The following is a 24,281-nucleotide window of genomic DNA, read 5'->3' as shown; positions in this document are numbered from 1 at the left end:
TCCCGGAGGTGCTGCCAGCTTTGCTCCCCTCCATCGCCTCCAGTCGCTCGGCCCCGATTCTCCCCGCCTCGCCCATGCTCTTGGGCCTCCTCTCCAGGATGTGTCTCCGGAGCCCTTCAGGCACACCCAGCAGGAGCTGCTCCGTCTGCATCAGCAAGCCGAGTGTGACGGCGCGTTGGGGGTCCCCGTCTCCTGCACCCCAAAATGGCACAAACAGACTCCACCAGCCAGTGGAATTGAGGGTGGTTTATTGCTTCTCCAGGATACGGCACAGCAAAGATGTAATCTGGTTACAGGAACTGGGGCTAAGAGGCCTCAGTGCCCCCTTGAGATGGGGGGATCCCAGCCCCCTCTCCAGCTCCTTCTCCCCTGCTTTCCCGACAGGAACTAACTCACTCTCCTCCAGCCCTGCCCCCAGCCAGGGCAACATCCACCTTCCTTTGTCCCTCTCCATGGGGGTCAGCTGGCCAAACCAGTCGGGATACCCTCTTTGCATAGTGACTCATCGCTTGTCTGCTCGGTGGAGTTCGCCGAGAGCGAACTGAGCAGGGTCACTCCGCTCGTGACCTAGGGAAGTTCGGGTCCTCTCCGTGGGAACCCGCCCTGGGGACATGGGTGCGCCCCTTGACTCGGGCCGGCCGTGGTGAGGCCCCACATGAATTGGCTTCCCTCTGTCCACTCGCTGCACCGCTCTGGGGGTACTGGCACCGGCCTGTCCTCGGGGGTCACACCCACCCTTCCGCTGGCCTTGATCTCTGGCCAGGGTCTCTCGGGCCGGGGCCATGAGCCCAGCGAGCCTTCTCTGGACAGCCAGGGCGGCTTCCACACCCGACGCTCCATTCAGGGGGGTCTTCCCCTCCCATAGCTCTCTCAGCGAGCCCAGGGGGTCCTCTATCTGGGGTAGAGACCCCCAAGCCGCTTTCCTCCTGTCTTGGGCCTTCCCACCCCTCTGGCAGGAGTCGCAGGACCGGCAGTACCGCTGCACGGCTGTAAATATTCCCGGTCAATAGAAGTGCTGGAGCAGCCTCAGCCGGGTGCTCCGGATCCCCCGGTGGCCCCCAACGGGGACGTCGTGGGCCAAATACAGCAGCTTTAGGCGATACTTTTGGGGGACGACCAGCTGCCGCTGGACCCCCCATGCCCTCGCCTTCCTGGGGGGAAGACATTCCTGGAACAGGAATCCCCGCTCCCACCGGAACTTCTCCTGGCAATCTCCCCCTAGGGGTTGAGCTGCACCCAGGTCAGCCCGGTCCCTCAGGGCCTGCAGGGAGGGATCCGCTCGCACCTCCTCCTGGAATTCAGCGGCTGGGGCTGGGACAGGGCCATGGTTCCCCCCACTGCCTAGGTCCAACACTAGGTCTGCTGGGACGGGGCCCTGGGCCCCCTGTTGGGGAACCTCCTCGAGTTCCGGGCTGCCAGCCCCTCGCTGGCTCTGGCTACGGGTGGTGACCAGCGTCCGGTGGGGTCCATCTGGCCACTCCTCCAGGTCACTCCCCATCAGCACGTCGGTGGGCAAGTGCGGGTGCACCCCCACTTCCTTGGGGCCCTCCTTGGCCTCCCATTTCAGATGCACCCTGGCTACAGGTACCTTAAAGGGGGTGCTGCCTATGCCCCTCAGTGTCAGCTGAGTGTCAGGTAGCATACGGTCTGGGCCCACTATGTCGGGCCGGGCCAGCGTCACCTCCGCCCCCGTGTCCCAGAAACCCGTCACCTTCCTGCCATCCACCTCCAGGGGTACGAGGCAGTCCCTCCGTAGGGGCCGCCCCGCCCCCACCCGGTACACGGATAAATCTGTCTCCCGAGGGTCAGACCTCCCAGGGGAGATACACTGAGCATCCTTCCCCTCTCCCCGAGCGGAGGTTTGCCGGCCAGCCCCTGCCTCTGGGGCAGCCTGCCCTTCCTCCCGCCCCAGCCAGTTAACCCTGGAAAGTCCCAGGTCATGGGACCTGTTCTTGCGCCTGGTGCATTGAGCCCTCTTGTGGCCTCGTTGCCCACAGCGATGGCAAGTTAGGTTCTGTGGGCCCATTCGGGTCAGCTCTGCCCGGGCCCTGGCTGGTTTTCTGGGGTATTGATGACTGGTCCTGGTCCCTGGGGCTCGCCCCATAGCTGACTCCCTCCGTCGGTCAGCAGAGAACCGGTCTCTGCGCGGTTCCCTTTCTCTCCGGGACTCCCGTTCACACCCGGACCGGCTCTCCGTGAACTCATCCACCAGTCTCCCGGCCTCCTGGGGGTTCTCTGGTCTCCGGTCCTTGAGCCACAGCCTCAGTTTGGGTGGGCACGCTTCATAGAACTGCTCCATCAGGACCAGCTTGAGCAGCTCCTCTGCGGTCTGGGCTCCGACTCCAGACACCCACTTGCGGCCGTATTGCGCCAGGCGGGAGGCCAGATCCACATAGGTCTCCCATGGCCCTTTCTGTACCCCCCGGAACTTCTTCCTGTACATCTCGGGGGTCAGCCCGAACTTGTGCAGCAGGGCCTCCTTGACTCGGTTGTAATCCCCTGGCTGTAGGTCCTCCAGCTGACTGAGCACTCCGGCCGCCTCCTGGTTCAGTGCGGGGATGAGCTCCAGCAGCCAGTCAGCTGGGGGGACCCGCTGCAGTCCACAGGCCCTCTCAAAGGAGCTGAGGAACCCGTCTATGTCGCCCATGTCCTTCAGTTGGGCCACCACGAGCCTCTCCAAGCGTCTGGCAGTCCCGGGACCCTGGGGCCCATCCGCACTTGGAACAGCCGGTGCCCCACCGGTTCTCCGCTCTGCCATGGCCAGCTCATGCTGTCGCTGCCTCTCTCGATCCTCGCGGTCCCTCTGTCGATCTTGGCGCTCCTTCTCTCAGTCCTGGCAGTCCCTCTCTCGGTCCTCTACTTCCAATTCCCTGATCCGCAGCTGGATCTCCAGCCGCCGCAGCTCCGCTGGGCTGGCCCCTGCCCTAGATGGGCTACGGCTTGCAGGCCTCCCGGGGGAAGCTGTCTCATCTCTCCGGTGGGTTCCAGCGCTCCTCCCCCTCTCTGAGCCTGACACACTCTCAGGGGGAGTCTGGCTGCTTCCCCTGGGGACAAGATCCTGGCCCTGTGGCTGGTCATTCTCTTCCAGCTGGGCAATCAGCTGGGCCTTGGCTGCTTTCCGCACAGGCAAGCCCCTCTCTCTGCACAGCTTCACCAGCTCTGCCTTCAAGAGTCGGGCGTAGGCCATCTGCCTGCTGGTCCCCTCGGTGCAGACTCACCAGTCTAGGGCTGCAGCGCCCCACAATTCCCAGGAACCGCTTCGCTCTGTCTCCAGCACGCCTGGCTCTAGGGCTCCTGCTTCTACGGCGCCTTGTCGCTCGCCGCTGGAAGCTCCATCCACGGGGTGCAGTGCATCCCACTTCTGACACCAGTGTGACGGCGCGTTGGGGGTCCCCCGTCTCCTGCACCCCGAAATGGCACAAACAGACTGCACCAGCCGGTGGAATAGAAGGTGGTTTATTGCTTCTCCAGGATACAGCACAGCACAGATGTAGTCTAGTTACAGGAACTGGGGGCTAAGAGGCCTCAGTGCCCCCTTGAGATGGGGGGATCCCAGCCCCCTCCCCAGCTCCTTCTTCCCTGCTTTCCCGACAGGAACTAACTCACTCTCCTCCAGCCCCGCCCCCCAGCCAGGGCCGCATCCACCTTCCTTTGTTCCTCTCCATGGGGGTCAGCTGGCCAAACCAGTTGGGATACCCTCTTTGCATAGTGACTCATCGCTTGCCTGCTCAGTGGTGCTATAGACAGCAGCCAGAGAGTTAGCAGGTTACCCCCCACTACGTCACACCGAGCTCTTCCCGCGTCTGGACGTTCGCCCTGGCCAGCCAGGCCTCGCCGTGCCTCTTGCCCTCGTAGGCGAAGTGAAGCTTGTTCACGTCCGGGCTCCGCCGGAGGGCCCGGAAGCAGCAGCGGGCGTGAGCCGCAGCCTGGCCGCCGCTTTGAAACGCTCGTAGCCGTTCCCGTGTCCCTCTGGCAGCTCAGTGGCGAATTGTGCGGAGACTCCGCTGGGCTGCGGCCGCAGCTCCACCAGGTCCTGGCCTTTGGGGACGCCGTACCCAAGGCAGCTCCTTTCGAAATCCACCAAGATCTCCAGGTCGTCTCTGGCCCGATTCGCGGGGTATCTCCTGGGCCAGGGAGCCGGGGGCTGAGTGGGGGCAGCTGGCGCCGCCGGATTCTCCGCCTGCTCCAGCTCCCAGCGCCTCAGCTTTTCCTTCTCTGCCTCAAGCTTTAAGCGCGCCACCTGCAGGAAGAACTTCATCTCCTTCGGCAGAGCCCCCTGGGTGTCTGCGGCACGGCCGGGACTGGGCCATCACCCTCTGCTCCTGCCCCCGGGGACCTTCTCCTGTTCCTCAGTCCTGCTCTGGGCATCCGGGGCTGCTCCGCCCTTGGTGCGCCGCTTTGGGGGGTTAGTTGCTCGAGGGCTGCTCTGCCCCCCGGAAACACACGTGCTGGGCGCTTGCCTGCCCCACGCCGGCCGAGCTGTCCAGTTGCAACCTGTAAAAAACCCAAGCGAAGTGGTTTGGTTTGGATGCGCTGGCTTTGCCGGCTGAGCCTTTAGCGCGTCTTCTCCCGCCTCAGGCAGCAAAAGGGAAAACCCCCAAACAGCGGGGGGGGGGGTCCCGAGGTCTGTGACCTGCTTGAAAATCCCACCAGCATGCCAAGGCTGCCCTCCACGCTGCCACTGTGTGTGGAGAAGGGGGGGGCCTGCAAAGGACCTTAACGTTTTCTGCTGAAAAACCTCCCTGAAGTCACAGATTCCCGGGGCCTGTTGCTGCCACCCCCCAAATGCAAAAGCCCCTTTGAGAACCCAGGAAGATACACTTGGAAATTTCTTCCTGTGGGGCTCATTGAGCTCTTGGAGCCTGAAACCCCCTATAATTGTCCTTAATGCGGGGGGGGGGGGAACCTTTTCTAGGTCAGTGACCCACAGAAAAATCAGTCAGGCCCAGGCTTGTAGATTTTGTGCGCTCCAGCCCCACAGGGGGGAACGGGGCAAGGGGGCCGCCCCGAGCCTCCAGGGCTGGATCCGGGCAAGCCTTAGGCCCCCCCCACCCCATAGCTGACCTTTCAGTCACAGATCCGCCGGCCTTCTAGGGCGCAGGAATCAGCCCCCGGCGTTAAAACGGGGATTTCAGGATCAAATGAAAGACGCTCCTTGGTCGCGGGGCGTTAGAGCAGCCAGAACCAAACCAGAGTCACGCCCCCGACTTGCTTCCCTGGGACTTGGCTTGGAGAGTTCGAGCAGAGCGGGGGTCCAGGGAGTGGACCCAGAGAGACCCAGCAGAGCCCACCATAAAAACAACCTGATGGCGTCCGACTGGCTCGTCCCTGCTCTACTCGCTGCCTGGTGCTTAGAGACTCAGCCCTTCCCTAGACCCGGATGTCTCTGGATCCGGCTCCCTGGCTTGGCCCCTGGCCCAGCTCTGCTTACACAGACTGGACCAGGTCGCTGCTTCCCATTCAAAAACCTGCGCTCTGCTCCCATTGGTTGGCCGGCTTCCTGCTTCCCGGTGTCCCAGAGCCTCTCTAGGCCCCGCTCTCTGTGGTTTGAACCCTCCAGGCAATTCCATGAACAGGAGGGCCGAAAGGGCCCCTCCCGGCCAACACCTTCTGCCCCACGTCAGGCCTCCCTCTGCCCTGGCAGTGTTCAAACCTTCCGGGAAAAGCCAGACACAGGTGCTGAGCTCTGGGGTTCCTGCCCTCCGGCCTTGCTCCTGCAACAAGGGAGTTTTTCCTGTTCCCACGGGGGTGGGGGGGCAGCGGGTCCTTGGGCATCCCAGCGGCTGGGGGTGAGGCACGGTCCCAGGCATTAGCAGGCGCTCTGGGGTGCCGACAGCAGGGGGCCGCAGCTGGAACCCCCGTACTCCAGAGGCTCCAGGCCAGAGGGGCGCAGCTGCTGCAGCCACCTGGCGGCTGGGACAGGTGCTCACGGGGTTGCCCCTGGGGATTAGCAGAGGTGCCCTGGGGGGCTCCCAGGTGATTTCTAGCACAGAGACCTTCTCAGCGGCAAGTGTGAAAATCCAAGTCACGTGCCTTCTGCGTCACCCAGCCAGAAAGCATCGCATGGAACCCTGGCTCCCGGCGACCCCCTCCCCTCCCAGAGCTGGGCGAGAACCCAGGAGTCCTGCGTCCCAGCAAAGCACCAGGCCCGGCGAGTGGGACCCAGCTGAGAGGCGCTGGAAGGGGGGACTAGGGAGGGGAGATTGGGAGAGCTACATTCGCGCACTTGGAGCCAGGCGGCAGCTGGGGGTGGGGCACAAACCACTCAGAGCTGAGAGTTAGAGGGATCCACTTGGGGGGGCTGAAGGGGGGAGCCTGGGGGCAAGCTCAGGGAGACACAGAAGAGCAGAGCCAAGGCAGGGCCTGGAGCTGAGTGCCCTGCCAGTGATTCCCTGGCTCCTGAGCTACACCCCCCCATGCGGGAAACGGCCGCCCAGGGCAGCACTTGGCGCAGGAACCAGGGCTGAGCCCTGTGTGAACACCAAATGTGTCTCCACCTCCGATCCATGATTGTGGGGCCTGACGCCGGGGTGCAAAGACGCCCAGGCAGGAGCCTGGGAAACACCTGGTACGAGTGTTGTACTTAAAAGAAGCACTCGGGATCTTTTTCAGAGGGACAAGGCAACACGCCACATTTACTGATCACACATAGAATAATCAACACTTATCATATGGACATGATACATATATGTCACTCACACACACACACACACACACACACACACACACTCTCCGTCTTGCTGTTGTTACCAACGAGTTGCTCCCCTTAACTTCACTGGCCAGGTGAGTTAGATGGGGGAGGGGTGGAGCCGGGCTTCTGCTGATCCGGATCGATGCTCCGATGGTGACTAGACGAAACCCGGGGTCCTCTGCAAGACACCTCACTTTTATAGCAGCTTCCCTCTTATGCAAATAGATCCCAGATTCAAACTCTGGGTCTGTGTCCCTTGGTCCCTTTGTGGGTGTTGTCTGTTCAGAGAGGGTGTTTTCCAAAGAGGGTGCTTGCTTCTAATCCCCAAGGCGGTGGATATGTCTGCTTGGGTCTGGCTTCCACCCCCTCTTCAACTGGGGTAGCTCTCTGGAGGGGCTGGGCTCCCAAGTCTTACTCATTCACACCTCGTTCATTCAACAGGGCAACTGATTGGGGGGGGGGGGAGTAGGGGGAAAATCTTATTCTACTCCTAGCAAATGACATTTTTACCACTTTAACTGTAGATTCAGTTTTCTACGTCGGGTTCTAATACAAAGTGACACGGTTCTATGGAGAGGCACATGCCAAGTCACATGCCGCAATATACAATACACAGATTTATCTACACGAGTGCCACCTCTGCACCTGTCCCCGAGGGGGGCGCTGTCTCCACTGCAGCCCTGTTGTGATGCAGCCACTTCTGGGGTGGGTGAGGAGACGGTTTTACAGGGATTCCTCGCCCCAGTTGAGATGCAGCTGCCATGGGCCGTGGTGGAAGGGCCCAGATGGCGGAGGGTCGCTCTCAGAACACGCAGCCCCAGGAGCCTCTCTATGGCAGCTCAGTGGAGCAAGCTGGTGCCCACTGGGCCACAAAAGGGGCTGAGACCCTGCAAACTCATTGCACTTGGGCCTCCACACAGAGGCACAGGCCAGTCGCTGCTCCCCAGGGAGTCCTAGGAGCGCCTGGAGGCAGGGCACCTTCCCTGTCCGGTACAAAGTCCCGGAGCCTCTCCGGGCTGGGCAGGCGGAGGGCAAAGGGCAGCAGCCCCCCCTTGTTCTTTCATAGCACCCAGGGCTCCGTGGGCCCTGCCCCAGAGAGCTCAGGCAGCGAGGGGCCCCCAGAACTGAAAGGGACGGGGCAGGCTGAGAGAGGGGCCCCCCCAGAACTGAAAGGGACGGGGCAGGCTGAGAGAGGGGCCCCCCCAGAACTGAAAGGGACGGGGCAGGCTGAGAGAGGGGCCCCCCCAGAACTGAAAGGGACGGGGCAGGCTGAGAGAGGGCCCCCCCTTACTCCAGAGAGGGCCCCCCCAGAACTGAAAGGGACGGGGCAGGCTGAGAGAGGGGCCCCCCCAGAACTGAAAGGGACGGGGCAGGCTGAGAGAGGGGCCCCCCTTACCCCAGAGAGGGCCCCCCCTTACTCCAGAGAGGGCCCCCCCAGAACTGAAAGGGACGGGGCAGGCTGAGAGAGGGCCCCCCCCTTACCTTTGCTCCCCCTGCCCCAGCCTGCTTCCGTCCCAGCCACCCCGCCCCCCTTCTGTGCCTCCCCCAGGCTCTGCCCCTAATCTCCCCCAGTCATCCCGCGCCCCCCATTCATCCTCTGCAGCGCCCCCCCGCGCCCTAATTCTGCCCCCAGGCCGGAGCGGATGCGCCGCTTCCCCGCCGCGTTCTCGAACCCGAACGCTGGGGCCGCCGCGTTCCATCCGGCCGGGGACTGGGGGGGGGGGCGGGTGGAAACCAGGGGACTCTTATTCTGACAGCGGCCGCGCTCTGCTTAGTCATGGTGACTCCCCCCCCGCGCCGCTCCCTCCCCCCAGCCCTGCCTGCGCCATGGAGGAGCCGAGCCGGGCCCAGCCGGGACGAGCGGGCGAACCAGGAGGGCCGGGGCCATGTCTGGGTTAGTGACCCCCCCGGAGAGAGGGGATCCCCGCCCCCCCCCGGGCTTGTGGGGAACCCGCCCCCGGGCTCCGGGGACCTGCTGCACAAGCCCCCCCCCCAGGTGCTCTCACTAGCTGGGCCCTCCCGGAACTGTCAGGGACCCCCCGAAGTGGGGGGTAGGGCCCTGGAGTGGATGAATTGTGGGGGCGCCATTGAGTTGGAAGCGGGAGGAAGGAAAACGGGGGGGGGGGGTTGCGGCCGAGCCCCCCCCCCCCGGCCCATGTGGCGCTTTGTCTGGGTCGCTTTAGTCAGCTGTTTGGGGGCTGGGGTGTATGGGGCGGGGGCGGGGGTTGTGCATGTGTAGCTCTCACGGGGGGTCACTGCCCTAGATCGGGGACCAGTACTCCCCCCCCCCCCCGGCCTTTCTGCTTATCGCTCCACCGGCCTGCCACGAGCCTGGATTGGGGGGTTATTCCTGGATTGGGGTCACCCCCCCCGCACACACGCGTCCGAGGAAGTCCCTGCGTGTGACAGCTGGGGGCGGGGGTGTCGCCGATTCGCTGGCTCTAGCGTCTTGGGGGGGAGCAGGCGGGACCCAGGCTTAGGGGCTGCTGGAACTGAGCTCCCCCTCGTAGGGACCTTGTTTAGAGCCCCCCATGCCCAGCTCCCTTGTCAGGCAGGCGGCGGGGGGGGCAGCGGGCTCTGGTCAATGTTTTCCATTTCTGGCTGCATCCCTGAAATTGCAACACGTCCCCGGATGGGCCACCCACTGGCCTCCTTCACCCCAGCCCCCCCCCCCCTTGGTGGCTGCAGGATGGATAGCTCCCTGGTGAGGGCTGTCCTGGCATCAGGGAGGGGGTGCTCTAGCAGGGCGGGGATACAGAGTCATGTTGTTCCTCGCCCTCCCCAACTTGTAACTTTAGGCAAGCTCCTTCCCCTGGCTGTGCCTCAGTTTCCCCATCTATGCAATGGCATCATGGTACTGTGGTAATTAGGGGGGTGAGGGAGGTGCCCGCTGCCCTCTGCTGAATAGCATCAGAACAGCTCAGCTGTGTCATAGGCCCTGCACTGATAACACCTATGGGGAGTTCCTAGAGAGGGAGCATGAGCCCTGCTGAGCAGGCGGGCGGGGCAGGGTGCTCCCCTGGTCTGTGAGCTGCATGGGGCCCAGGACGCGGAGGCTGGGTGGCAGGACGAGTTCAGGCAGCCGGCAGGGCAGAGCTGGGCTGGGCCAGGGATTTTCTGGATCTGTCCCTGGCCTCCGGGCTCAGGAGCTGCGCTCACAGCAGACGCTGCATGAGCCCAGGTGCCCGCGTGGTGTGGGCACTGGGCTGGGACTCAGGACACCCGGGGTTCCCTCCCTGGTTCCGACACCTGGGGCCGCCAGACTGCGGCCTCTTTGGGGCAGAGACTGGGCGTGCCTGGCCCGGCGGGTGCCCCCCAGCTGTGACCCAGGCCCTATGGCCCTAGGACATGTCTGTTTCTAGGGCAGGGGTCTCCAGCTTTTAAAGCACGAGATCACTTTTAGAATTGAAGTGTAATCCAGGATCCACCTCAAACCCAAACTCCCTGACCCCGCCCCTTTCCCAAGGCCCCGCCCTGCTCCCTCCCCCGTCCTCACTCACTTTTATCAGGCTGGGGGCAGGGATTTGGGGGGCAGGGGTTCAGAGCTGGCTCCAGCTGGGCACTGGGGGGTGGTGCAGGGGGCCAAGGCAGGCTCTCCCCTCCCCTGGCCCTGCACCACTCCCAAAAGCAGCCAGCAAACTCCCTCCAACCCTGCCCCCCTCTGCTCTGTGGAGCTGGGGTACAGGGTGGGGGGAGGGACAGCCTGACATCAGCACCCCCTCCTCTTCCCGTGCCCTGCGCAGTGAGCAGGAGGCTCCCAGGGGTGGGGGCAGCTCCAAGGCAGAGGGCAGGAGCAGCACGGCCGTGCTGGGTGCCGGCACTTGACAGCCTCCCTACCAAACCTCTCAGGATCCAGCGGGGGCCACCTGGGGGATTGTTGGGGGCCGGGGGCCTGCTGGGGGAACGGGGCTGCATGGGGGAGATGCTGGGGGCAGAACAGGGGGCCGCCTGGGGGGCTTGTTGGGGGCTGGGGGGACTGCTGGGGGAACGGGGCTGCATGGGGGGACGCTGGGGACTTGTGGGGGGCTGGCAGGGTTGGGGGGGCTGCACGGAGGGTAGCCGGGGGTGAGCTCTGACCCTGAGGACCCTTTCCCCAACCCCGCTGATTTGAGGCTCAGTCCCCGTGTCCTTGGCTGTGCCTGGCCTCCGCGCTCCAGTCCTTGGCCTACCTCCGAGCGGGGCCCTCGTTAGCAGTGATTCTGCCTCGTTAACGCTGGAGCCAGCCCCCAGGAATGGAGCCGGGGCTGGGGGGGTGGCCCCCCCGGCCTGGCCCGCTGGGGGCTGCGGCAGCCCAGTGGGGAGAGACCCCCGCGCTCCCAGCCGGGCCCCCTCCTAAGCCCGTCTCCCCCGCAGGTGTGGCTTTGCTGCGGTGCCCCCGGGCTCAGTAAGGTGCCCCCCGGCGGCCTAGCCCCTCCCCCCGCGGCGATGTACGCGCCGGAGTGCAAGGCGGAGGTGACGCCGTCGCCTCACGGGCAGGGCACCTTCAGCTACACCCTGGAGGAGCACACCAAGCAGGCCTTCGGCATCATGAACCAGCTGCGGCTCAGCCAGCAGCTCTGCGACGTCACCCTGCGGGTGCGCTACCAGGACGCCCCCCCGGCCGACTTCCAGGCCCACAAGGTGGTGCTGGCCTCCTCCAGCCCCGTCTTCAAGGCCATGTTCACCACGGGGCTGCGGGAGCAGGCCATGGAGGTGGTGCCCATCGAGGGCATCCACCCCAGGGTGATGGAGCGGCTCATCGAGTTCGCCTACACGGCCTCCATCTCGGTGGGCGAGAAGTGCGTGGTGCACGTCATGAACGGCGCCGTCATGTACCAGATCGACAGCGTGGTCAAGGCCTGCTGCGACTTCCTGGTGCAGCAGCTGGACCCCAGCAACGCCATCGGCATCGCCAACTTCGCCGAGCAGATCGGCTGCAGCGAGCTGCACCAGCGGGCCCGCGAGTACATCTACATGAACTTCCGGGAGGTGAGTGGGGCGGGGCCCCGCCCCGGCTGCCTGGCCGGCCCCAGGGGCCCCTGCAGGCCAGATCCAGCCCTGGGGCACCCACTCGCCCTGCAGGGCCGGCCACGTGGCCTCCACGCCTGCTCCCGCCGGGATGCTGCCCAGAGGCCTGGGCGCAGACTTGGCTCCGCCAGGACGGGCAGTCGCCCCCCGGTCATGCTCCCAAAGAAAAGCCGGGCTCACTAGCCTGGGCAGGGCCGGGGCTGGCGCAGGGCAGTGACGGCTCAGCCGCAGGCCGGGCCTCGGGCTCTGTCCGTCCGAGTTACTGAGCCCCCCCCGGCCATTCCTCTACATTCCCTGTGAGCTGCCCCCCCGCCCACGTGCTGCTGCAGGGAGAGAGCGGGGGGAGGCCTCTGCCACCGCGCCCTGGGGTAGCCTGCCCCCCAAACCCTCGTCCCCGCCCAGAGCATCACAGCGAGAGGCCCCCCTGCCCGAACCGACCCCACCGCGGCTCCATTCATCCTGTCCACGGGCGGGGAAATCAGGGGCGATTGGCAGCCCCCTGCCTCCTCCTGGGCCGTTCTCTGCTCCTGCCGAGCCTGCCCAGCCAGGCCCCGTCCCAGCTCCTGCCGGGCCCCAGGAGCAGTGAAGCCCCCCCCCCCCCCGCCGGGTCTGGCATCCGCAGCGGAGCGTTCCCACCGTGCCCCTCGGCCCGGGGCAGAATGGAGCAGGGCACTTTGCTAGTGCCCGGGGCGGGGCCAAAGCTGCGCCTGTTCTCGCTTTCCCAGCCCACGGCCCCCTGCGGCGCGGGGCCCAGCCGCCAGGCCAGGTCCCCCGAGCGGGTGTGACTCACGGCTCCGTGGGGCGCCCCTCCCTGCCAGCTGCCCCGTTTGCATTCTGGCGGGCACCTCCGGGCCCAGCGCCTCGCCCCAGGAGGGCGACCGACTCAGGGAGCGGACCCGGTGGGGAAACCCGCCCCCTGCCGTGTCCGGCCTGCCAGGCTGCGGGTGCAGGTCCCGCCCCGGATCTCAGCCCTCCGGCTGCAATGGGGTTCGACCACGCCAGGCCTGCCAGGCTGCGGGTGCAGGTCCCGCCCCAGATCTCAGCCCTCCGGCTGCAATGGGGTTCGACCACGCCAGGCCTGCCAGGCTGCGGGTGCAGGTCCCGCCCCGGATCTCAGCCCTCCGGCTGCAATGGGGTTCGACCACGCCAGGCCTGCCAGGCTGCGGGTGCAGGTCCCGCCCCGGATCTCAGCCCTCCGGCTGCAATGGGGTTCGACCACGCCAGGCCTGCCAGGCTGCGGGTGCAGGTCCCGCCCCGGATCTCAGCCCTCCGGCTGCAATGGGGTTCGACCACGCCAGGCCTGCCAGGCTGCGGGTGCAGGTCCCGCCCCGGATCTCAGCCCTCCGGCTGCAATGGGGTTCGACCACGCCAGGCCTGCCAGGCTGCGGGTGCAGGTCCCGCCCCGGATCTCAGCCCTCCGGCTGCAATGGGGTTCGACCACGCCAGGCCTGCCAGGCTGCGGGTGCAGGTCCCGCCCCGGATCTCAGCCCTCCGGCTGCAATGGGGTTCGACCACGCCAGGCCTGCCAGGCTGCGGGTGCAGGTCCCGCCCCGGATCTCAGCCCTCCGGCTGCAATGGGGTTCGACCACGCCAGGCCTGCCAGGCTGCGGGTGCAGGTCCCGCCCCGGATCTCAGCCCTCCGGCTGCAATGGGGTTCGACCACGCCAGGCCTGCCAGGCGCCCGCACCCGTGTCAGCCCCTTTTGCTGGGCACAGGCGCCTGCAGCAGGCTGAGGGCCTGTGCCCAGCCGTGCCCGCTGCCTGGCTGCTTTCCTCCCAGTCTTCAGTCCCATGGGAGGGGGAGCTGGGGGGGTAGCCCCCAGGTGGGGGACACGCCCTGGGCACACGCCGTCCCACGGGTCTTTGAGCCCCCTTGTGGGGAAGGGGGGTGCAGGGTTGAGCCAAATCTCCGCTGGCTCTTCTGCCATGGCCCTACAGTCCCCATGCTCCCTCCGGCTGGCCTGCCTGTCATCTTGTGGGGCCAGCTCTCCAGCTGCTCCACCCAGTCCTCTAGCCCAGAGCGCCCGGACTCGCGGTGGGGGAGGGGAGGGTGGCCACGTAGGGACCAGGTCAGCCTTAGGCGGTGGCACCTTGGTGGGCTGGCCCCAGGCTCAGTTCCGGCCAGCCACCCTGGGGCTCGGGGTCCAAGTGGGGGGGTCAGGCAGTTGGGCCAGGCCGTGGGGGGGGAGGGGCTCTCCTGGGACTGGTGGGGGGGAACCATCCAGCCCCTGGGGGGTTGCCCCGTCCCTCAGGATCTGGCCATAGGCGAGCAAGGGGGTGCAGCGAAGTGGGGGTGCAAGGCTGCGGCAGGGTGACGGGGCTGCGGGAGCTGCCGGCCTAGGCCACAGCCTCTTAAGGGGCTCCCATGGGAGTGCCCAGTGAGCCCATGGGGCATGGGCTGCCCCCCGCTCCCTCCCCCAGCATGTTAGGGTGTGTGGGGGTGGGTGCAGGGCAGGGGGCGTTGGGTGGTCTAGCAAGGGCCCCCCAAGGGGAGATGGCCCGAGGGCGGGGCTGCCCTGCTGTGTTATTGTAGGGTCACTTGTGGGCCTGGCTCAGCAGCGCCCCCCAGTGGCCACAGCCTGGCACTGCCCTCCGGCTCCCCCCAGGTGGTCAAGCAGGAGGAGTTCTTCAACCTGTCGCACTGCCAGCTGGTGACGCTGATCAGCCGGGACGAGCTGAACGTGCACTGCGAGTCCGAGGTCTTCCACGCCTGCATCGACTGGGTGCGCTACGACTGCGCCAGCCGGCGGCTCTACGTGCAGGCTCTGCTGCAGGCCGTGCGCTGCCACTCCCTGACCCCCCACTTCCTGCAGACCCAGCTGCAGAAGTGTGAGATCCTGCAGGCGGATGCCCGGTGCAAGGACTACCTGGCGCAGATCTTCCAGGAGCTCACGCTGCACAAGCCCACCCGGGGCAGGCCCACCCGCGCCCCCAAGGTGGGCCAGCTCATCTACACAGCGGGCGGCTACTACCGCCAGTCGCTCAGCTACCTGGAGGCCTACAACCCCTCGGACGGCTCCTGGCTGCGGCTGGCCGACCTGCAGGTGCCCCGCAGCGGGCTGGCCGGCTGCGTGGTCGGGGGGCTCCTCTACGCCGTGGGAGGGCGCAACAACTCGCCCGACGGCAACACGGACTCCAGCGCCATCGACTGCTACAACCCCATGACCAACCAGTGGTCGCCCTGTGCCCCCATGAGCGTGCCCCGCAACCGCATCGGCGTGGGCGTCATCGACGGCCTCATCTACGCCGTGGGCGGCTCGCACGGCTGCATCCACCACAGCAGCGTGGAGAGGTGAGGCCCCACGGCTGCTGCTGCATGAGGGCAGTTGGTTGGAGGTGGCTCCCAGCCTGGCCAAGGACCAGCGGCACCAGGAGGGGCCCACATCTCCCTGCAAGCAAAGGGGGGGCCCTGAGCTCACCCCCCCTGGCCTGGTGTCCGATGCTGCCCTCTGGTTCCCCCAGATACGAGCCGGAGCGGGACGAGTGGCAGCTGGTGGCGCCCATGCTGACGCGCCGGATTGGTGTGGGGGTGGCCGTGCTGAACCGCCTCCTGTACGCTGTGGGTGGCTTCGACGGCACCAGCCGGCTCAGCTCGGCCGAGTGCTACTACCCGGAGCGGGACGAGTGGCGCACGATCGCCCCCATGCAGACCATCCGCAGCGGAGCAGGTAAGCCAGGGGAGGGGCTGGAAGCAGCAGGGCCCCCACTGGCAGTACTGGGGTGGGGTTTCCAGGCGCCACCCAGCAGCATGTGTTCCTACTGGTGGTGCACATGGGCCTGTGCCTTGGTGCACACAACAAAACTGATTCCACAGCTGCATGGACGGAATTAGAGGGGGTGTTGGTGGCAGGCCTGAAAGGGGGGGGTGCCCCACTTCTGACTGGGGGATCCTCAGCAGATGCCAGAGCTCAGCTCACTCAGCCAGTCCCATCCATGCAGACTGAGGGGGATCGTCAGCCCCCCCCCCCCCCCCCGGCTGGGTTCAGTGTGTGCTGCCCTGCCCCCTTCCACCCTGCTGCTGTTCCCATGCAGGTGTCTGCGCCCTCAACAACTGCATCTACGCGTTGGGCGGCTACGACGGCACGGACCAGCTCTGCAGCGTGGAGCGCTACGACGTGGAGACCGACAGCTGGGCCTGCGTCGCCCCCATGGGGCATCGGCGCAGCGCGCTGGGCGTCACCGTGTACCAGGGCAAGATCTACGTGCTGGGTGAGTGGCAGGGGCCAGGGCAGGCTGTGCTGCACGCTGCTGCCCCCCGCCCTGCTGCTGCGTGACAGCACTGGCTGCTCTCTCCTCTGCAGGCGGCTACGACGGGCACACCTTCCTGGACAGCGTGGAGTGCTACGACCCCGCCACCGACAGCTGGACCGAGGTGACGCGCATGACGTCCGGGCGCAGCGGGGTAGGCGTGGCCATCACCATGGAGCCGTGCCGTAAGCAGGTGGGCCAGCTGGACTGCTGCTAGCGCTGTCCTGACACGGGGGCTGGGACGGCTCCCCCACCCCCGGCAGCGCCGGAGTCAGTGTTAACCAGCTGAGCCGGGACCCGCCGCTGCTCACATTCTGCCCAGCGGAGGGGCAGCGTCGTGCCAAGGGGGTTCCTGCCCCCCACCTGTGCAGCACAGCAAGGCTGGCTCCCAAAGTGGGGTCTTCACGCTGCCTCTCGCCTCCCTCTCCCTCCTCTGGGCGGGGTGGGCACAGAGCAGGAGCTGCCCTTATGGTGCGTCTCTTCCCTGCCATGCTGGGCGGCTTGACCACTCAGCGCCTGCGGCCACAGCAGCAGAACAGCCTTGGATGATTTCTGGGTCCTGAGAGAAACATCTCCCTGGTGGAGCAGGGGAAGGAGCTTGCCTGGGCTCTCGGGCTGCCAGCCCATGGCTGGAGGAAACCAGAGGACAGCGCCAGCAGGCCTGGAAGGGCTACAGGCTGGAGGGCTGGCAGGAGCTGCCTTTACAGACTAGACAGGACCACACCTGGTGTCTCCTCTGACCCCTTCCGCTACAGCCCAAGCTGGGATCGGTTTTAATTATTTCAAACGCTGATTGTTACAGGAATAAAAAATGCCTTTGTGATTAGCAGCGGGGGCTGTCCTGCCTTGGCCTGGTGAGCCCTGCTCCCTCGCCTGCTGGCCCAGCCAGGCCACCGGCGTCTCATCCCGCAGGCGGCTGGGCCAGGTCACCAGGTCGTGTCCACCAGGCTCCACAGATAGTCGCTGACGAAGCTCTTGGAGTGCTGGCTGCTGTCGATGTTGATGGGCTGGGCAATGGCAGGGCCGTGATGGACTGTGGAGCCAGGGCTAAGGAAAGCCACCAAGGTGGTGGGGAGGGGGAGAAGAGCCGGGGCTAAGGAAAGTGACACGGGGGGGAGGGGGGGAGGGAAGCCGGGGCTAAGGAAAGTGACACGGGGGGAGGGGGAGAAGAGCCGGGGCTAAGGAAAGTGACGCGGGGGGAGGGGAGGGGAGAAGAGCCGGGGCTAAGGAAAGTGACGCGGGGGGAGGGGAGGGGAGAAGAGCCGGGGCTAAGGAAAGTGACGCGGGGGGAGGGGAGGGGGAGAAGAGCCGGGGCTAAGGAAAGTGACGCGGGGGGAGGGGACGGAAGCCGGGGCTAGGGAAGGTGCCGGGGGCAGGTGGTCCCGTCCCGGAAAGGATACTGCCTTTGATCTGGGGGCGCTCACACTCGTAGTCCCAGTCGATGCGGCTGATCTTGTAGTACAGCTGCGCAACGTACCTGTGGGATGCAGCTGTTAGCGCCTCGCCCTGCTGGCATGGCAAAGCCACAGGCTGGATCCCACGGGCCTGGCTGCAGGAGCGCCACGAGACGGGGAGCCAGGCCCTCGAAGGGCAGAGCCGTGCATCACAGGACCCGCCCCCCCGAGCCAGAACGAGGCGTCGCAGCACGTGCCGGATGCTGGCGCTTCCCATCTGCGGCAGCAGCGCCCCGCCCCGTACTCACACTGCAGAACTGACCGCTCCAGCGTCGTCCTCCACGGCCTCCAGTCGCCCCAGCTCGGCCCGCAGCTCCTCCAGCTCCCTCCTCAGGGCAGTACGGCAGGCAGTGAAGGAACCTCAGCCTGGATGGGTTTCCCTCCCCACCCGCTCCCGCCTGCCCTCACTGAGGCTCACGCCTGCTCCCCCCCCCCCGTTCGCTCCCTCCCTTCCACCCCCCCCAGCTGGTCCGCTCCCTCCCGCCCGCCCGGCCCACCTGCCTACTCCCACTGGCCGGCCTAGGGAGATACACTGGCCTGGGCACGAGCCTCAGGGATCGGCCAGGAGAGCCCCAGGCTTGCAAATGGCCGTGCAGGGAAGGATATCTACTGTCAGCCCGCAGGCCGGTGTCCTCCTTGCCGGCTCTCTGCAGCGCCTCTTCCATGGCCCGCACCTTCTGGAGGCTGGTCTGCAGCACCTCCTCCCCCGCCAGGAGCTCCTGAGCCACCTTCTCCTCCTCAGTGAGGAGATCTGCAGTGGAGAGGAGGCAGGCGGCCCAGTCACCCGGTACCCTGGGGGAGGGCTGCTGGGTAGGACACTGGCACAGAGGGCCCAGGCAATCCACCTCCCTGCAGGTAACTGGGGGACTAGCTTGGGGGTGCACCTGGAGCTGGACTCCCCCACTGGGCTTGCTGGTGGCCCACCGCGGGTTTCAGAGCCACTCTGATCCCCGCCTTGTGAACAGTGGGCGAGCGAGTCCCTTCCCTGGTGTGCAGGGCTGATGGGCTGGTTTTAGCGGCCGTCGAGCTGTAACTCCCCCAGGGAGCCAGGCAGCCTGGACTGGAAGCTCCCCCCCCCCCCAGTTCAGGTGAGGGGGCTTTGTGTGGGGCTGGGGGAGCCCGAGTTCAGTGCAGTGAGGACAGAGCCACTGGGCTCCCGGAACAAAAGGGGCACCTGCCTTTAACCAGCTGGGCCGCGCTCTGCTGCGTCTCCAGGAGCTTGTCAAACATCTTCTCCTGTTTGTCCAGGCTTCTCTTCAGCAAGTTCCCAGCCCCGCCTGCCGCCAGCACCTTCAGCAGCTCCTTGCTCACCTCCTCCATCTCCTGCATTTGTTCGTTCATCATGGCTGCTGGCCGTCACTCCCCAGACCCAGAGGCACTGAGGCAAGAGAGCAGGGCGTGTAAGACGTACATCTGCCAGTCACTTCCCTCACCACCTTTACCCGTAGCCCCACCTCGCCCTCCTGAACTCATTGACATGGCTCCTTTTAACGCCCCCCCAACAAGTGTCGTACCCACATTGGCTGGCACGAGGCAGCTCTGGTTAGGGCCTCCCAGATGGGACAGGTGGAAAAGTATCCACGGCTTAGCTAGCAGCAACCTGCCTGCAGCGCTGCCCTGCTGGAGTCTCTAGGTGCATGGGGAGCCACTGCAGCGGGGGCTGGTAAACGTCCTGCCTTCTCCCAGGGCCTGGCTTTACTGCTGTGTCAACTCGAGCAACAACAGCCACACGGGCTCAGGCTGTCGGCCCAGCGACCCCAGTACCCTGGCTCACAGCAGCAACAGAACGGCAATTAGCAAGCGATCCCACCCCTCACCTATTCCCAGCTTCTGACAACATGGCTAGGGCCACCATTCCTGCCCAGCCGAGCTAATAGCCATTGATGGACCTAACCTCCAGGAAGCTGTCTAGCTCGCTCTTGAACCCTCTTAAAGTCTTGCTCTTCACAGCATCCTCTAGCAAGGAGTTCCACAGGTTGACTGTGTGTTGCAGCAAGAAATATTTCCTTTGGTTTGTTTTAAACCTGCTCCCTATTAAAACACAAAGCATAGGGCTGGGCCTCTGCCCATCCCAGCAAATAGCCACTGGTGGACTTGTCCTCCAGGAAATTAGCCAGTACTTTTGAATCCAGTTATGCGTGTGGCCTTTAGAGCATCCCCTGGCAAGGAGTTCCCCAGGTGTGTTGTGTGAAGTGGCACTTCCTTGTGTTTCTTTTACAGCTGCTGCCTATTGTGTTTTATGGGTGGCTCCTGGTTCTAGGTCACTTTCCACAGGAGCCACGATGCACAGACCTCTGAGCAGTCTCTTGGCCAAGCTGAACACAGACTCAAGTGCTTTAGCCTGGGCCCCCGCTGCAGAGCAGGCCGGTTCCAGCCCCAGTGCTGTGCTAGCTGTGTGTCCCAGGCCCCTCACGAGAAACTCTGCGCTTTAGGCGCGTGGCTGTTCAGACCCTGGTTGTCTGGGCATCAAAGACCTACGCTGGGAGGCAGCATGGTCCAGCACACCTGGCTCTGCAGCCCCAGCCGGTGCCCAAGCCCTTTCCATTTGCTTGGCCCCCTCAGCTCGGGCACCTTCCTCCAAGCTCCTGCAGGAAAAGCTTCCTACAAGCAGCTGGGGCTGCAGCTGACCTGGGCAGGACCCTGCAAGGCCGTTGTGGGGCCCTTGGCACTGGGCCAGCTGCCCCCCAGGCTGAGTGGAGCAAGGGGGTGTCCCTGGGCACAGGGACTGATTGACCCTGGGGCACACCAAGGCCTCCGGGCGCGGGACCTAGGCCAGGGCAGTGACGGTCAAACCCCCATCAGCCCCTCCCGTGCCACTGGGATGGGGGGGAACCCAGGGAGGGGAGTGGGGGGGAGGGGTTGATGGGATGAGGGAGGCTGGGGGGTACCACGCTGCAGGGGGGGAGCAGGGGGAACGAGGGAGGCCCGAGGGGAGAGGCCGGGGGGGGGCCATGCTGCGGGGGGGTCCGAGGGGTGGAGCCGGGGAGGCCACGCTGCAGGGGATAGGGGGGCCGAAGGGAGGGGCCGGGGGGGCCATGCTGCGGGGGGGGGGGGGTGGAGGGGCTGGGGGAAGAGGCCAGGGGGGCCACGCTCCGGGGGGGGCGGAGGGGCTGGGGGGGGCCACACTCCGGGGGGGGCGGAGGGGGCCACACTCCGGGGGGGGCGGAGGGGGCCACGCTCCGGGGGGGGCGGAGGGGCCGGGGGGGCCACGCTCCGGGGGGGGGGCTGGGGGGAGGGGCCGGGGGGGCCACGCTCCGGGGGGGGGCGGAGGGAGGGGCTGGGGGGGGCCACGCTCCGGGGGGGGCTGGGGGAAGGGGCCGGGGGGGGTCGGTCCCGCGCTCACCTCTGGCGGCCCAGCCGGCCGCTGCGCTCGCGCTCTGTGGCGAGGAGGAGGCGGGGCTCAGCGATCCACGCCCCGCCCCCACCTCCTGGCCGTCGTCGCGGATTGGCCGCCCCGCGCCGCCCCGCCCCCTCGGAGCCCGTCCACCCGGCGCGCGCTACTTTTGAAAGAAAAAAAAGACGAGCGCGGTGGCTCGTGACTTCGCGCATGCGTAATGGGGGGGGGCACTAGCTCCGCCCCCGCCTTGAGCAGTGCGCACGCGCGTGTTCCTGTGCGTCTTCGGGGTGGGCGGGGTAGCTCGGGGGGGGCGGGCAGTTCTGCCCCCCCCCCAGCCAGGAGCCCCAAAGGGCTGGATTGACAGCTGTGCCCCTCCCCCAGGCTGCTCAGGGCGGGGCCTGGCCCTTGGGACAGTTCTGGGGCCCCTCCAACGGGGCCTCGCCCCCCAGGGAGCCACGTGGGCACTAGGGCCAGGCTGGGGGGGGCCTCCTCCCTGTAGTGGGGGGCACTAGGGCCAGGCTGGGGGGGCCTCCTCCCTGTAGTGGGGGGCACTAGGGCCAGGCTGGGGGGGCCCTCCTCCCTGTAGTGGGGGGCACTAGGGCCAGGCTGGGGGGGCCCTCCTCCCTGTAGTGGGGGGCACTAGGGCCAGGCTGGGGGGGCCTCCTCCCTGTAGTGGGGGGCACTAGGGCCAGGCTGGGGGGGGCCTCCTCCCTGTAGTGGGGGGCACTAGGGCCAGGCTGGGGGGGCCTCCTCCCTGTAGTGGGGGGCACTAGAGCCAGGCTGGGGGGGGCCTCCTCCCTGTAGTGGGGGGCACTAGAGTCAGGCTGGGGGGGGCCCTCCTCCCTGTAGTGGGGGGCACTAGGGCCAGGCTGGGGGGGGGCCCTCCTCCCTGTAGTGGGGGGCACTAGGGCCAGGCTGGGGGGGGCCTCCTCCCTGTAGTGGGGGGCACTAGGGCCAGGCTGGGGGGGGGCCTCCTCCCTGTAGTGGGGGGCACTAGGGCCAGGCTGGGGGGGGGCCTCCTCCCTGTAGTGGGGGGCACTAGGGCCAGGCTGGGGGGGGCCCTCCTCCCTGTAGTGGGGGGCACTAGGGCCAGGCTGGGGGGGGCCCTCCTCCCTGTAGTAGGGGGCACTAGGGCCAGGCTGGGGGGGGGCCTCCTCCCTGTAGTGGGGGGCACTAGGGCCAGGCTGGGGGGGCCTCCTCCCTGTAGTGGGGGGCACTAGGGCCAGGCTGGGGGGGGCCTCCTCCCTGTAGTGGGGGGCACTAGGGCCAGGCTGGGGGGGGCCTCCTCCCTGTAGTGGGGGGCACTAGGGCCAGGCTGGGGGGGGGGCCTCCTCCCTGTAGTGGGGGGCACTAGGGCCAGGCTGGGGGGGCCCTCCTCCCTGTAGTGGGGGGCACTAGGGCCAGGCTGGGGGGGCCTCCTCCCTGTAGTGGGGGGCACTAGGGCCAGGCTGGGGGGGGCCTCCTCCCTGTAGTGGGGGGCACTAGAGCCAGGCTGGGGGGGGCCTCCTCCCTGTAGTGGGGGGCACTAGAGCCAGGCTGGGGGGGGCCCTCCTCCCTGTAGTGGGGGGCACTAGAGCCAGGCTGGGGGGGGCCCTCCTCCCTGTAGTGGGGGGCACTAGGGCCAGGCTGGGGGGGGGCCGCCCTCCTCCCTGTAGTGGGGGGCACTAGGGCCAGGCTGGGGGGGGGCCGCCCTCCTCCCTGTAGTGGGGGGCACTAGGGCCAGGCTGGGGGGGGCCGCCCTCCTCCCTGTAGTGGGGGGCACTAGGGCCAGGCTGGGGGGGGCCGCCCTCCTCCCTGTAGTGGGGGGCACTAGGGCCAGGCTGGGGGGGGGCCGCCCTCCTCCCTGTAGTGGGGGGCACTAGGGCCAGGCTGGGGGGGGGCCGCCCTCCTCCCTGTAGTGGGGGGCACTAGGGCCAGGCTGGGGGGGGCCCTCCTCCCTGTAGTGGGGGGGCACTAGGGCCAGGCTGGGGGGGGGCCTCCTCCCTGTAGTGGGGGGCACTAGGGCCAGGCTGGGGGGGGGCCTCCTCCCTGTAGTGGGGGGCACTAGGGCCAGGCTGGGGGGGCCTCCTCCCTGTAGTGGGGGGGCACTAGGGCCAGGCTGGGGGGGGGGCCGCCCTCCTCCCTGTAGTGGGGGGCACTAGGGCCAGGCTGGGGGGGGCCGCCCTCCTCCCTGTAGTGGGGGGCACTAGGGCCAGGCTGGGGGGGGGCCGCCCTCCTCCCTGTAGTGGGGGGCACTAGGGCCAGGCTGGGGGGGGGGCCGCCCTCCTCCCTGTAGTGGGGGGCACTAGGGCCAGGCTGGGGGGGGGCCGCCCTCCTCCCTGTAGTGGGGGGCACTAGGGCCAGGCTGGGGGGGGCCCTCCTCCCTGTAGTGGGGGGGCACTAGGGCCAGGCTGGGGGGGGGCCTCCTCCCTGTAGTGGGGGGCACTAGGGCCAGGCTGGGGGGGGGCCTCCTCCCTGTAGTGGGGGGCACTAGGGCCAGGCTGGGGGGGCCTCCTCCCTGTAGTGGGGGGCACTAGGGCCAGGCTGGGGGGGGGCCTCCTCCCTGTAGTGGGTGGGCACTAGGGCCAGGCTGGGGGGCCTCCTCCCTGTAGTGGGGGGCACTAGGGCCAGGCTGGGGGGGCCTCCTCCCTGTAGTGGGGGGCACTAGGGCCAGGCTGGGGGGGGGCCTCCTCCCTGTAGTGGGGGGCACTAGGGCCAGGCTGGGGGGGGCCTCCTCCCTGTAGTGGGGGGCACTAGGGCCAGGCTGGGGGGCCGCCCTCCTCCCTGTAGTGGGGGGCACTAGAGCCAGGCTGGGGGGGGCCGCCCTCCTCCCTGTAGTGGGGGGCACTAGGGCCAGGCTGGGGGGGGGCCCTCCTCCCTGTAGTGGGGGGCACTAGGGCCAGGCTGGGGGGGGCCTCCTCCCTGTAGTGGGGGGCACTAGAGCCAGGCTGGGGGGGGCCGCCCTCCTCCCTGTAGTGGGGGGCACTAGGGCCAGGCTGGGGGGGGGCCCTCCTCCCTGTAGTGGGGGGCCCAGAACTGGACACAATACTCCAGATGTGGCCTCCCCAGAGCCGACTAAAGGGGAACGATGACATCTCTGGATCTGCTGGCAACGCTCCTCCTAATGCCCCTAATATGCCATTAGCCTCTTGGCTACAAGGGCACCCTGTTGACTTATATCTAGCTTGCCATCCTCTGTAATCCCCAGGGCCTTTTCTGCAGAACGGCTGCTTAGCCAGTCAGTCCCCAGCCTGTATCAATTCTTGGGATTCTTCCGTCCCAAGGGCAGGACTCTGCACTTGTCCTTGTTGAACCTCATCAGATTTCTTTTGGCCCAATTCTCCAATTTGCCTAGGCCATTCTGGACCCTGTCCCTGCCCTCTAGTGTATCTACCTCTCCACCTAGCTTAGTGTCATCCATGTACTGGCTGAGGATACAATCCAGCCCCTCATCCTGGTCATTAATAAAGATGTTGAACAAAACCTGCCCTAGAACTCATCCTTGGGGCACTCCGCTAGAAACCGATCACCAGCCAGACGCTGACCCATTGAGCCCAACAATCTAG

The 24,281-nt window shown here is 66.8% G+C and overlaps 3 protein-coding genes across 5 annotated transcripts; 1 reads left to right on the top strand and 2 right to left on the bottom strand.

Moving 5' to 3' along the window:
• Positions 1-175: 175 nt before the first annotated feature.
• Positions 176-8,283, bottom strand: LOC142825738 (uncharacterized). 2 transcript variants are annotated; one of them, XM_075917801.1, is made up of 2 exons: positions 5,065-8,283; positions 176-4,494 (listed from the first exon to the last, which is right to left on the bottom strand). In XM_075917801.1, the coding sequence occupies exon 2, from the start codon at positions 2,756-2,758 to the stop codon at positions 1,004-1,006; it is 1,755 nt and encodes a 584-aa protein (XP_075773916.1). In that variant the 5' UTR covers positions 2,759-4,494; positions 5,065-8,283; the 3' UTR covers positions 176-1,003. The 2 variants fall into 2 exon arrangements, with proteins under 2 accessions (XP_075773916.1, XP_075773917.1); XM_075917802.1 differs by having other exon boundaries at positions 6,751-8,283.
• Positions 8,284-8,429: 146 nt separating this feature from the next.
• On the top strand, positions 8,430-16,771 carry KEAP1 (kelch like ECH associated protein 1). Its single transcript, XM_075917800.1, has 6 exons — positions 8,430-8,585; positions 11,045-11,659; positions 14,304-14,989; positions 15,160-15,365; positions 15,730-15,906; positions 15,999-16,771. Exons 1-6 carry the CDS (start codon positions 8,469-8,471, stop codon positions 16,160-16,162), a joined length of 1,965 nt encoding a protein of 654 aa, XP_075773915.1. The 5' UTR covers positions 8,430-8,468; the 3' UTR covers positions 16,163-16,771.
• On the bottom strand, positions 16,671-20,898 carry SPC24 (SPC24 component of NDC80 kinetochore complex). Of its 2 annotated transcripts, none has more exons than XM_075917804.1 (6): positions 20,743-20,898; positions 18,578-18,777; positions 18,006-18,150; positions 17,648-17,737; positions 17,346-17,422; positions 16,671-16,978 (listed from the first exon to the last, which is right to left on the bottom strand). In XM_075917804.1, the coding sequence occupies exons 2-6, from the start codon at positions 18,741-18,743 to the stop codon at positions 16,872-16,874; spliced, it is 585 nt and encodes a 194-aa protein (XP_075773919.1). In that variant the 5' UTR covers positions 18,744-18,777; positions 20,743-20,898; the 3' UTR covers positions 16,671-16,871. The 2 variants fall into 2 exon arrangements, with proteins under 2 accessions (XP_075773919.1, XP_075773920.1); XM_075917805.1 differs by lacking the exon at positions 20,743-20,898 and adding an exon at positions 19,294-19,317.
• Between the last annotated feature and the right edge of the window lie 3,383 nt (positions 20,899-24,281).

This window comes from Pelodiscus sinensis, unplaced genomic scaffold, assembly GCF_049634645.1.
Source record: "Pelodiscus sinensis isolate JC-2024 unplaced genomic scaffold, ASM4963464v1 ctg101, whole genome shotgun sequence".
NCBI classification, from domain to species: Eukaryota; Metazoa; Chordata; order Testudines; family Trionychidae; genus Pelodiscus; species Pelodiscus sinensis.
This window is presented reverse-complemented; position numbering and strand designations above follow the sequence as displayed.